Below are 14141 nucleotides of genomic sequence, written 5' to 3'. Positions count from 1 at the left end.
AACCAAGTCAATTTCTTAGAAATAAAAAAGTAGTTTTCAAAAAGTTGATTTTGTTTTTAAAATTTGGCTAAGAATTCAACCATTGTACTTATAAAAGATGCAAATCATGATAGAAAAATATAGATGAAATAGGTTTAATTTTAAAAAAACAAAAGATAACCAAATGAAATCTTAATTATTATCCTTACAAGTGTTATCAATTGCAATTCTCCTTTTGACTGATTGGGATTGCTCATGCACATAAAATTTGATGACTTTCTTTTTCCTCTCTTGGAATATTCTAAATTGTGTGTTTGTTTATGGTTTATGATTTTCAAATTTTCTTTGACTAATTAGAAAATGATTTAATTTTAACTAAGTAAATATGTTTTTTTTTTGGGAAAATTTGACGATACCTGAATGCTTGTTGAGAAGTGTTATTATTATTATTGTTATTATTATTATTATTATTATTTAAATATGTTATTGTAAAATGGAGTTTATGGAGAATAAATTTAAGTCTCCTAGTAGCTCAACTGACATAGTGCTTGTACTATTGACCTCGAGGTCTGAGGTTCGATTTTCCCACCCCATACTTTAATTATAATATCTTTAAAAAATAAAAAATTATAGAGACAAGTCTTATCTTGTAAGATTGGTTGAGCTCCATGTAAATGGAGTTAGATGCCATGATATGTATTAAATACTTATTAAAAAAAAAAAAAAAAAGCTAAAACATCTTATAAGTTTCTCATGGATTTTCATGCAAGAAAACATTTGTGAACAAAGTGTTCTAAATGATTTTGGAAAAAGTACAAAGTGTTTTTAGCTTCTTAAAGTGCTCTTAAAAAATTTAATGTTGTTGTATATTATACTTTACAAAAATTACAAGTTTAGTTGTCCATAGACTTTTAGATTTGTGCTTATTTAGTCTTTAAACTTTAAAAGATATCTAATAGGACTTAAACTATCAATTTTGTGTCTAGTAATAATAAGCTTATTTATTTATTTAGATTATTTTCTTTTAATGAAAATACTTAGGTGCATCTGAGGAGCACCTATCTCTGTGCATCTCACTGAATTGTTCTATCATAATTTAATACGTGACAAATTATTCTTATTTTTTAAATTATTTTTTGGTGTGAGTGATGTCATAATTTAACATGTGACAAATTATTCTTTTTTTAAAAAAAATATAGTAATTATTTTTTAGTATGAGTGATGAGTGAGGAAAGCATACAGAGATGTATCCAAGTATTACTCGTTTTTTAATAGGTTCTCAAATATCAATTTTAAATTTGATAGATCAATTAATATTTTAATTTTTAAAATGGTCGAAGATACCTATTAGACATGAAAATTTGAAATTACTTATAAGACTTTTCAAAAGTTCTTAAGACTTGATTGTTACCAAGGGTGTACATAAAGTAACTGAAAACTGACGAGGATGTAGGCCGGCCGGTTGTCGGTTTTGAGTTTTAAAATTTGATCGGTTGCTTGACTTGCAAAAAAAAAAAAAAAAAAAAAACCGACCGACGTATCCCCTCATTGTTAGCCACTTTTTACAGTAAGGACCTTTGGATACCAACCTAGAGCTAAACTTGATGTATAAATTTAGTTTGTAATACAACATCAAAATTTTCAAAAATAATTTTCACTTCTCCAAAGTTAGTAAAGAATCAGTATAAACCAAAATCGGTGCAGCATAGTTGAAACAAACCATTCCCAACACACAATTAGTAGACTATTCAACATATATTGTGGTTGTCGATTAAACTTTTAAGTTGAATAGATTAGCTAAAGTGAACATAATATAGTGATTTGACATGTATTCGTACTCTTTTTGAGGTTGTAGGTTCAAATATGGATTCAATTTCAAATGGGAAACTTACATCCGAGATGTTCAACCTTAAAATGGTGAGAATGGATAAAAGTAAAATGCTTCCATCATAATGACTTGTAAAATGCATTACAAAGAAAATACATATACATCTGCAACTTTTGAGCATACAAAATAAATACACACTAGGAGAACTAGGACGTATCATCAAATTGTATTTGCTTTTACATACTGGCTGTGGATGGAAATTAAAAAACGAATTCCCGAACTGACTAGAAAAACCTTAAAACTCAAAAAGAAATTTGAAAGAAGAAACAAAAAGAGGCTTTGGGGGGGGAAAAAAGAAGAAAAAAACAAGGGGGAAATGATTGGCAAAAAAAGGAAAAATCGAAAACCACAAATATTTAATACCTTTTCCCCAAATATATACCAAGTATAATAGAGATCAGAGCTACTACCAAAACAAACTTCAAAGAGGAGATTGAAGAAACCTCAGCAATTTGAGTGTGTGTTTCAGCAGAAGATGGAGATGGAGATGGTGTTGATGCTGATGCCTCTTTGTTCTTCTTGTGTTTCCTTTTTGTTGGAGTTGAAAAGTTTAATCCAATGTCTCGGGATTTGATTTCTACTCCGTCCTTCGACTCCATCGAGCTGCCTCCATCAGCCTGCAAACATAGTTCAACTAAACATCAATGCCTGCATACTTTACTTGACAACTTAAAGATTGGAGGCACTAATAGTATTAGAATGCCTTGAATTTGTTATTTGACGTTTTGAACAACTAAGTACATGGTCTCACTTATCAGAGACTGCCGAACAAATCTAAATTGTATTCGTATTTGTTATATTTACATTATTTATGTTTTTTACCCTAAAGTTTAGAGATGTGCGTTATATAAACTCTAGCCCCAGAAATGCTAATCTGTAATCTCAATGAGATTCCCTCTAATAAAAAAACTGCTCTCCCTCCCGTGGACGTAGCTAACATAGTGTTAGTGAACCATGTAAATCTTTGCATCGATTCTCTACTGTTTATACTTCTTCTTTTTTTTTTTTTAATTTTTATTTGTTGATTTCATAACAGATAGCTTCATACTATTCAAATGTTGAAGACAAGTAGTTTTTTCTTTATCCTCTCTCTCTCCCTAAAAGAAATAACTTAACGTCGTCCACAATAATAGGATTCTTTTAAGATTTGTATATATGAGAACAAACGAACCTTTTCTATGGGCTTAGCCTCAGCCAGGAGCAATTTCTGCTGGAGGTCCTTGATTTGTGTTTCTAGAGCAAGAATTTCTTTGCCCTTCGCTTCCAGATCTTGAAGAGACCGCTTAAGTGAATCCTCTCGTTCGAACTCTTTTTGAGAATCTTTCTCTTTCTGTTGAAGACAGCGTCCTAAGAAATTAAACTAAATTCATTGTTGATACAATCCAAGCAATTCAACTTGATTGTAACAGCATGTTTTTTCAGAAATGTAGAGTTTATTTAAAGAGTTAAAAAAAAAAAAGAGTAATGATGACTAACCTGTTCAGCAATCTCCGCCTTTGCTACCTGCAATTCTTTCTGAAGTTGAAGTACTTGTTCATTTAGTTGATCTCTATCTTGAACTTTTAGTCCATAATCTTCCAATTTGGAAATCAATTCTGTCTCTTTTCCAGCAGCGGTTGCCCGGACACTTTCAACCTAATAAAACCATTCAACACAAACAATCATTAAAGTTTCAGAACAAGAATTTTACCAAATGGAAAATTAATGAAATCTTCATTTAGATATACCTCATCTTTCCGTAGAGCTTCAGATTTACTTAGCTCTTCTTCAAGCTCTTTTTGGCGTATTTTTAAACCATTATTCTCCGCGATATCTGCTTTAAGATTTTCAATTTCAGATCTTAATGATTCTTCTACCTTGCTCTGTTCTTTCAATTTTTCTTCCAGCTGCAATATCTCTAACCGAAATTCGTTTTTGGTCTTCTGGTATGTCTCATTGAGGACGTTGTTGTCTTCCATAATTGAAGCGATCTGTAAACATGAGAAATAATTCATTGAACTATCCGAAAATAACATTTTAACTAGCACCAATTAGTTGAAAGATAAACTTTTCTACAAACCTGAGACTGTAGCCTTTGTTCTTCAGAAGCCAGCTGTGATTTCAACTCATTTACTGTCTTCTCTGCAATCTGAAGCCGTTCAGTAGTTTCATCCTTTTCAGCATTTGCAGCAGATAATATGTTCTGGAGATCACTCAAATTAGATTCATATGAGGTTAGTTCCTGTTTAAGTCTCAAACTTGCTTCATTCAACCCTGCATTCTCGTTTTCGACATTAATTGCCTTGGTTTGCAGCTCCTCTAATATGCTTTCTAGATGCTTTACTTTCAAAACACGTTCTTCGAGCTGATTCTTGTGAGCTTCAACATCTGATGAAGCTTCAAGAGCCTTTGCTTCAACCAATTTGATTTGGCCCTCTGCTGTCTGAAGTCGTTCAACAGTTTGATCCCTTTCAACGTGTGCAGCGGATAACCTGGTTTGGAGATCACTGAAATTAGATTCATATGAGGCCAATTCCTGAGTAAGTTTCAAATTTGCCTCACTTAATCCTGCATTCTCCTTTTCAGCATTAATTGCCTCGGTTTGCAGCTCCTCTACTATGCTTTCTAGGTGCTTTACTTTCAAAAGAGTCTCTTCGAGCTGACTCTTATGAGCTTCTGCATTTGTAGAAGCTTCCAAAGCCTTTGCTTCAACCAATTTAATCTGACCCTCAGCTGTCTGAAGCCGTTCAGCAGTTTCATCTCTTTCAACGTTTGCAACTGACAACTTGGCCTGGAGATCACTCAAATGAGATTCAATTAAGGCCAGTTCTTGAGTAAGTTTCAAATTTGCCTCACTTAATCCTGCATTCTCCTTTTCCGCATTAATTGCCTTGGTTTGCAGCTCCTCTACTATGCTTTCTAGGTGCTTTACTTTCAAAAGAGTCTCTTCGAGCTGACTCTTGTGAGCTTCTGCATTTGTTGAAGCTTCCAGAGCCTTTGCTTCGACCAATTTAATCTGACCCTCTGTTGTCTGAAGCCGTTCAGCAGTTTCATCTCTTTCAACGTTTGCAGCTGACAACTTGGCCTGGAGATCACTCAAATTAGATTCAATTAAGGACAGTTCTTGAGTAAGCCTCAACTTCGCCTCATTTAGCCCTGCACTCTCCTGTTCAGCATCAACTTTCTTGGTTTGCAACTCTTCCACCATGCTTTCTAGTTGCTTTACTTTCAAAAGAGTCTCTTCTAGCTGACTCTTATGAGCTTCAGCATCTGCAGAAGCTTCCAGAGCCTTTGCTTCAAACAATTTTATCTGGTCCTCTGCTGTCTTCAGTTTCTCACTCAAGTCCTTAGCCTCGGAATCTCTCTGATCAAACTTCTGAGTGGCTTCCTGCAATTTCTGATCTATCTCCACTTGACGTGCTTCTGTTACAGACTGAAACTCAATGGCCCTCGAGTGCTTTTCTGTTAATTCAGCAATAGAGCTCTTATGAGAAGCAAGCTGTTGATCAGAAGCTTCCTTTTCAGAAAGAGCAGAGCTCAATAACTCCTGAAGTTCATTAACCTTGGTTTTCAGTTGAATGTTTGTATCTACTAATAATTCGTTCTCTGAAGAAATTTGAGAAACTTTGTTTTCAATTTCCGAACTATACTTCTTAAGTTCACCATTTGTACTATCTAAAGAAGTCAATTTTGTCAAAGTCTGATCCAATTCTTCCTTTAAAGCTGCAGATCTTCCATTGGTTTCAGATATCTGGTCCTGATAAGCTTCTATTTGTTCTTCAAGAACTTTAATTTTCTCCACTAGAGAGTTAGCTTCAGATTCTTTGTTGGTGAACTTCGCTACTGCTTCCAACATTTTAGTTTCTGAATCCTTGGCTAATGACTCATGTAATGACTGAAGTTCTGAGTTTCTTGCAGTAGTTTCCTCTATTGTTCGTAATTGGTGTTCTAGTTTCTCCTCCGCAGATTTCAGCTTTTCCAGCACCTCAGTCTCTCTGATTCCAGTAGCTTGGAGATCACTCTCAATACTTTCTAGTTTCTTTTGAGTAATGTTCAGATCGTTCCTTATAACTTCCACCAAATTTTCTGATTCAGCTAGCCTACTGCTGGACGAGTTCAATGCATCTTCCAATTTTTTCTTCTCTTCTGTTGCTATATCCAGCGATTCAGTTAATTCCTTTTCCTTTAAATTGGCAACGTGCAATGCAGTTTCAAGGCTCACTACTTTTTCTTCATATGATTTGATTTCAGATGCCAGGACAGATGCCTGGTCAAAATTTTTCTTGGTTTCTGCTTCAGCATCCCCACATTTCTTTTCTAAAGTACTTACTTGTTCTTCAAGCTCTTGAATTCTGTACTTTTCTGCTTCAAGCAACAAATCCAATTCACTCACCCTTTTATCTGCAACTTCAATTTTGTTGTGAGATGCCTGGATCAGTTCTTCAAGTTCAATGCTACGTTGAAGATTCATGTTGGCTCGTTCCTCATGCTGAGAACACTTCCCAATTGTGGTTTTCAGCTCTTTCTCCAGTTCTTGATGTTGTGACGTTGACTTCTCCATTGCAGATTCCAGTTGCAGTACTTTATCCTGATATTCCTGCTTTTGGTCATTCAGCTGCTGCTTTTCTTGCTCAACATTGATCAATTTAGTACTAAGTTCTTTTATTTTCTCAGATAACTCAGTCAATTCTCTCTCAGCATCATTGTTTTTCAATTGTAACAGATTTAGCTGTTGTTCGAGCTCCACATTCTTTTGCTCTGCTGCTATAAATCGGGTCTCAAATTCTCTTAATCTAGAATTTGCATCTTCCGCTGAGGCAGTTGAAACTCGGACAATTTCCTCAAGTTCAAGATTCTTCTGAGTGGCAGTTTGAGCTACAACTCCAGTTTCATTATGGAGATCCTCCAAATTCTTCAACTTCTCTTCCAGCTCCTTATTGTTGGACAGAGCTTGAGACAAAAGAGTATCAGCTTTTCCAAAATTCTCATCTGAAAGCTTCAGTTTTTCCCCAAGATCATTGCATAAATCTTTCATTTGTTTGGCATTGCTAGAGAGATCTGCTACAGTCACTTCAAGCTCTTCTTTATCTTTGATAGCTGCGGCAAGTTCCTTTTGAATAACAGAGACTTGTGCTTCCAGTGTTTTTAAAGCAGATTCAGCAGATTCCTTTTGGTTAATTTCTTCCTGAAGCTTCAACCTTATTTCTTCCAGTTCAGAAAACTTTACACGAAGATCCTCTTTAGCTGAAGCAAACTGACTTTCAACGGCTGAAATATCTTCCTTGATCTTTGATTCTGAAGCCTTTCGGGTTTCCAGCTCCTGAGTCAATTCTTCAACTAAACCTTCCTTTGTAGAAAGTTTCTTCTCCAAGTCTAGCACTTGAGTTTTTGAAAGCTCTAGATCTCCCTGGACGGCAGAAAGCTCAGTTGCTGTAGTTCTAAGTGCTTCTTCTACCTTTTGGCTTTCAGCAATCTTGTCATTTAAGTCCTTGATTTTTTCTAGAAGGGAAGAGATTTGATCTTCTCTTTCTTTTGCACTCAGTTTTTCTGATTCAAGAAGCCTCTCAAACTCTAATGCTCTTTTTGCCTCCAATTCAGCATTCAAACCACTTTGTTTGTGAAGCTCTTCAAATTTCAATGCATCATCTCCAGAGATCTTCAGTTTTTGTTCCAACTCTTGAATCTGCTTGCGGGAATTCTCAAAATCATTAGTCAAACTATCAAATGCTTCTTTCACCACTATCAACTCCTTGTTCTTTGCTTCTTGAGCTTGCAGTGCTTCTTGCAAACTGATGAGCTGCGAATTGTGTTTCTCTTCAGACTCAACAATTAGCTCTTTCGATTTCTTGTGATCAAGTTCAAGAACTTCAAATTTCTTTTCACTTTCCTCAAACTTCTGCTTTGTGAGTGATACCTCATCCTGCAGCCTTGAATTCTCTGACTCTAAATGCTTCAAACTTCCAGCTAATCTCTCAATTTCACGCTCAAGATCTCTCGACTTTTCTTGGGCCTCCAATAATTCTCTGCTCGAGTTGCTTGAACTTCTTTCAACAATAGTTTGTTTATCCTCTGAGGATGCTGTTTTGGCTAGAGTATCCTTCGCCTCCAGAGTCTCCTTTTCTACTTTGATGAACTCCCCGTCCAGAGCATTGTCCTCCTCTTCGTTCTTAATTTCTTTTTCTACTTGAGTTGCATCCCCATTCGTGATCTATCATAAGATTTGGGAAACCATGTATGACTATCAAGAACTTCTAAGAATTAATTGTAATTTTAGTATGATATTTGTAGGCCTAAATATTTCTATCAAGTTCAGATATTGAGTTATCCAAGCTCTATTAGTCATGATGCCACAACACTAAAATGGTTTACTTTTGATAGAAAAGAAAAGCAAAATTAAAGAAAGTTGCGCACATAACATGCCAAGAAAGACCATTACAACTTAGCATACATACACTTTGTCAACTGATTTATCACATGTTACAAAAATGTTGTAAACACACAGATAACCACCCGTTACTAAATTCTTTATTCTGCTTCAGTCATCAAGCTCAAACCAAATTGAAAGCTATTAGTATAACACAAGAAAAGGCATGCCTGACCTTATCGCCGTTGACATCATTTCCAGTATCCTCAACCACCTTTGTAGCTGGGACTTCCGACTTCTGAGGTTCGACTTCCATTATTCAGCTTTATCTATAACGTCAATTTAAACAGAAAAAGAAAAGGTCAATTAGTCACCGTATAGTAAGTTAGTAACAAGGAGAAAAGTGCACAACGATTATTCCACGCTAGTTTTCAGTACTAATATGTGTCGAGATCCCATCTTTAAAGATACCTTATGATCTTTATAAGATATACCAGTTACTAACCAATTGGTTTTAAAATGGAATGCTTATCTAATATAGTATAAAAGTCCATGAAGCCCAAATGAGTATACTATTTTAGGAAAAAAATCCGATCTAAGAATGGTAAGACCAGAAACACAATCATGAGAGATGTTGAAGATCTCATCTAGAAAATATGGGACCTTACTAGCTATGTATGAAATACATAGGTTACTCGGTAACCTATCATAGCCAATTAGTTTTGAGATATAATTCTATGTTGATCTAATATTCTGCACTTCCGTGTAGGCTCTATGCCCAGTCCATCATAAAAACACTCTAGAGCCCAGTTCTCCATAAAAACTCATGCTCGTTGATTTGAAGTAACATGAGGATATTATCCCTCTGAATTTTCCACAATACGAAAACAAAGAGGAGAGAAGACACTTGAAAGCTAGAATGAAAGCAAAGAATTGCACAAAAATATATATGAAATGAAGATGGTGTGCGTCTGACAAAACCAAAAACTCACACATTTGATCCTACGCTATGGCATGCATCAATACTTTACCAACACACGCAACTTTCAATTAATTATTCGTTAACCCACTTTCTCTCATTTAGTGAAAAGGTGGTAACGGCAACTCCTTCGGCATTTAAATTCCAGAAAATTGAATTAGAATTTAGATCCATCGAATTTATCTCGACATTTAATGAGATCTAAAATTTTAACCCCCACCATTTTTAAAAAAGATCAGTGGTTGAGCTACTTGATAGATTTTTGAACATGCAAATTTGCGACAAAAGGAAGTACGATAGTAATTTAAATATTATTCTGTCTTTTCTTTAATGCCATGGCTCGTTGCACTATTTGCATTGGATTCTAAAATTCTCGCATAAAACAAAAGTTGGTCATTCTTAAAGAAGAGATTGAGTATCGTTCTAGGGAAGAGAACGTGGATGTTTCAGCCTTAATTGATTACAATTGGACCATTATTACTTATTACTAGGCGGCTAAAATTGAAAACCTCAGATCACTAATTTATATTTATGTCAATCCGATAATTACCAACGATACTAGCTATAACTAGTATAATGCAGACATTATTGCTATTTATCTCCGTCAACTAATATCCTAAGAGATACTCTACCTGTCTCTTTTAAGAAAAGTTATAGGCAGCACGTTTTCTAGATTTTTTTTTTTTAAAAAAAACCAACCAACCAACCAAGAAAAAAGGTCTATTTACTAAATTGGACATTTCTCTTTCTAGTTTTCTTTTTCTTTCAAAAAGCCACCTGCTAGTGCTAACTAAAAAAGAAACTCATTTTCATTAAACAAATTATTAAATAATAGTTTTAGTCCTTATAATATAAAAATATAACAATTTTATGTACTTATTATAAGTAGTTAAATTGAAATGAATAAAATAATATGAGATGATGGAAAAGGTGACACTTTGACCTCGGATATATTTGTAACCATACGAATAAATTAATAAAATAACAAGATAAAAATAAAATATTACAATAATTTAACATTTTTTAGCATACATAAACAATAAACTTTCAAAAAGAAAAAACCTTCCTCTTATTTATATAGTATGCTTTTGTGTATATATATATAAGAAATGGTCCCAAAAGCTTAACAAATCAAGAAATAAACCAATTTTTTTCTTAAAAAAAATTAAAAAAGAAAAATAAAAAGTAACATATAATCTCACCTCTAGTATTTATAAAATATATTTTTTAAAAAAATATATTGTTTTATTGTGTCTCGTAAATAGAAAATAATTGAAATTTTTATTCGGCATGCAAGGCAACAGAGTAGAACTTAGGGGATCATATTTTCTTTTCTTAAAGACGTTAAAAGGAAAACCAAAAGAATAATGAACTACATTGCCCCAAAACGAAAAAAAGTGGAAATGTTTTACGTTTAGAGCAATATGAATTATAAACCAAAACAATTTCGAACCTAGCTGGTGGGCCCAGAAGCATTGTTTTTAGTGCTAAACAAGCTTTCAATTAAAGTAGAACCAGAGTCAGGACCGTTGGTTGAGGATGGGACCCATTGGATAGGTTTGGCACTTGCCAGCAAATCAAGGGAAGGAGCCTTGTCATCAGAATTTTACCACAGAATTCGAAATAAGCCTAAATATAAATCAGATGAGATCAGAGGGTTGGACATGAACGAATATAGAGTCGGTGGTCCCCACCATGAAAACCGCCAATAGCCGGTTAGCCCGTTGCTGGTTTCCAATAGGCACCAACAGCAGCACCACTACCACCAAACGCATTATAGTCTCTCCATCTGTTCGGACAGCTCAATCAACGCCGTCCAAATCAAAGCACCTTTTTCTTTTCTTTTTCCATTTTTTTAATTATAATTCTCTCCCAATATTACGACTGGCTCCTTCTCTCTTTTTGTAATTACATACTTTACAGAAGGGTAAACATGACATTTCAAACTACGACACCAGAAAAAGGCAATAGTTCTGTCAAAATGATTGATCATTATAATGGCATCTTTTTATTTACTAAGTCCACTACCTTATTTACTGGCTGTAAAACTTTGTTAACTTTTTTTTGTCAAAATAATTTGAGTGGATTATTTACTGGCTGTAAAATTTTATTAACTGTTTTTGTCAAAATAATTTAACTATTCAATGCAAAATTAAGTAATGAATAATTTGGGAAATTGACATTGACATTTATCTGACGTGGTAAATCATGTCATCGTGTTAAGAATTTTAATCACATGCCACGTGGATATGTGTCAGATATTTAATCTAAATTATTCAAGTGTCTAAGCTTCTAGTTCTACCTAAAATTTTATGTGCAGTAGATCAACACAGTGAAAGCAGCCAAAAAGAATGAGGAGGGAGGAAATTGGGCGAATAAACTCATATGTGTAAGGATTTTTCATCTTTAAAGATCTAAAGATGGAAGTTGAATAATATTTCACGATAGAAGTGTTGGAAGTGAAAATTTAATTCGAATTATGAGGGATGATTCGCTTTATGCCACAGAATTTTCCGTACCGATGAATCAACCAAAAAAAAAAAATCCTAATCCTTAGATCAAAGGCATCGAATGATTTGGTGAAGAGTAAAGGCGAAAAGGAAATCTCATATGATCTGATGAAATTCTACCTTGATCCTTAAGAAAGCGGTGAATTGATCTGATACAGAATTCATCCTAAAATTGACTTAACAGTCATTAGCACACACCGATAACACTGCAAATTTTCGATTCAGCAAAGCAGAATTCAAAGAGAAATGAAGCACGAACACATAGTGATCAGAAGAAACCACGAGCCGCAGTATTGAAAGCGAGATTGAATGAGATCCAATTGCAGTAAAAATCAGAAAATAAGCAGAGAATTAAAGAAAATTTACATAACGCAAATCGACGAGACGGCCGTTCAACATCATCAATCAATATCGATTCACCACTACACAACGAGGAGATCAAGTGTAAAGAATATAACATAATAAAATTGAATCGAACACAAAGTCGCCGATCTTCTCATGAGAAAAAAATAGAGGTAAGACTGAAGAAGCAGTTGCAGAAATTAACAGTGTAGCAAAGCCAGCGGAGAAGTGAAGAGAGACAAAACGCGTAAACAAGAAAGGAACACGACAAGAGAGAGAGAGAGAGGAAGAAAGAGAGAAGTGAAGTTACCTGAAATTTTGGTCCGGCGGTAGCGTTTTCAATACGATTTCTGCGGTTTCTAACGCCGTGGAAAATGGGGGAACGGCGGAGGAGACGCCGATCAAGGAGGGTGGTTAGAGAGAGAGAGAGATTCTTTTTAGTAAATGAGTTTTTGAATGGACTTGAATTGTTAATATATGGTTAACATAAATATTAATATAATATATATATTTTTTAATTAGAACGTGGGACCCAGGAGAGTGGGGTCCACAATAACAAAGAGAAGGGAGAATAGGTATAGGTCCAATTAGAGCAGCCGCGTTGGATGTTTCATCCACATCAGCCCTTTGATTCGAGTTATATTACAACCGTACCATGTACTTATCTCTCCAATTTTCTCATTTTAATCAAATTACCTCTTTAGCCCTTACTTTTTATTTACTTTCTTCCATGATTATTATTATTTTCTTTTCCTAAATATATGTCTTTTTTTTTAAAAAAAAATTATGAATATGATTCACCTCTAAATATTTGTGTGTTTTCCAATTCCCTCTTTACTATATAAAAAGTTTTAATTTCCTTCATATTTTAAGATTTTTAATTAAACATTTTTCTGTTGGTGAATATTTTTTTAGGAAATTCTTTGTTGGTGAATATTAAAGATAGATAATGATAAATTTTTATATAATATGATACTTAACCAGTGGTAGAAATTTAGAAAAAAAAAACCATAAATATCCTAAAAGGGTCGAAATTGAAAATTCAACCAATACTTTAATTTTAAAAAATCTCTATTATGTAGCATAGTTTCTTTTATAAATTTTTACCAAGGACTCCATATATAACGCCATGTTATAACATAAGAAATTAGATTAAAACTTTCAAATAATGAGAACTTAATTGAAGAAACACACACATACAAAATCATATGGTAATATTTATATAAATTAAACTTTTAATTACATTTTAGTTAAGAAACCTTTAATTAAGATAAAAAAAGTATGTATTGATTTTGCAGATTTTTCTATTTTAAAGGCCGTAATTTTCCCCCTTAAGTTATTTAATCTGTTGCACATATTCCAGATAATTTCAGATAAATGAATAGAAAATAATTGCAGCTAAAAAAAGGAAATTATTTTATTAAATCACAAACCCTTCTAAACCTCTTCAAAAGATGGAATCTAAATCATATTGTTCTAACATCTATTAAGAGGTCAAGTTTTTATTAAATGATTTTTTTCTAATCCAACATGGGGAGGGAGAAATTGAGACGTACATACCTCTTAGTTGAGAGCTTACGCAATTTCTACTAGTTAAGATATGAGCTTAAAGTAAGCTATTCATCATATTAAATGAATTGAGATGTTATGAATATTGAATTTATTGTATGAAATAAAGTTTGTACAAAATAATAAGAGGAGATTTTTAATGATTTTTCTTTGAAAAAATTATTTATTCTGAATCTTAATAATTAATGATATGTTTTCAAGATAATTAAAAAATAGTTAAAATCATTTTCGTCATTTTCAAGATCACTCTAAAATGTGTTCTTAGTCATTTAAAATCAATTTTGATTATGAAAATTATATTTAAAAATATAAATTTAAATATTAAATTTTTTTTAATTAATTAAAAAAAATTCGAAGTTCTTTTGAACATGACAAAAATGATTTTAATAATTTCATAATCACGTACCTAAGTGCTTCTCTTAGATACATCTTAACCTTAACCTTGCGTCTTCTATTACTTTTAAAATTTTCGAAACAAATTTCATTACTACTTAAAAAAGACATTTTTAAGAAATTAAAAGCATTTTTTTT

At 33.3% G+C, this 14141-nt stretch overlaps 1 protein-coding gene across 2 annotated transcripts; it reads right to left on the bottom strand.

Annotated features, from left to right (window-relative positions):
* Positions 1 to 1907: 1907 nt before the first annotated feature.
* Positions 1908 to 13641, bottom strand: LOC120081227 (early endosome antigen). Of its 2 annotated transcripts, none has more exons than XR_005482765.2 (7): positions 12352 to 13641; positions 8446 to 8539; positions 3927 to 8054; positions 3595 to 3837; positions 3344 to 3502; positions 3039 to 3214; positions 1908 to 2484 (listed from the first exon to the last, which is right to left on the bottom strand). XR_005482765.2 is itself a non-coding variant. In XM_039035968.2 (7 exons), exons 2-7 carry the CDS (start codon positions 8524 to 8526, stop codon positions 2224 to 2226), a joined length of 5031 nt encoding a protein of 1676 aa, XP_038891896.1. In that variant the 5' UTR covers positions 8527 to 8539; positions 12352 to 13641; the 3' UTR covers positions 1908 to 2223. The 2 variants fall into 2 exon arrangements, 1 of the variants encoding a protein (XP_038891896.1); XM_039035968.2 differs by having other exon boundaries at positions 3039 to 3197.
* Between the last annotated feature and the right edge of the window lie 500 nt (positions 13642 to 14141).

This window comes from Benincasa hispida, chromosome 1 (assembly GCF_027475165.1).
Source record: "Benincasa hispida cultivar pf3 chromosome 1, pf3_genome.v1.1, whole genome shotgun sequence".
In the NCBI taxonomy this organism is placed as follows: domain Eukaryota; kingdom Viridiplantae; phylum Streptophyta; class Magnoliopsida; order Cucurbitales; family Cucurbitaceae; genus Benincasa; species Benincasa hispida.
The sequence above is the reverse complement of the archived record's forward strand: the minus strand, read 5'-3'. Positions and strand labels throughout refer to the sequence as shown.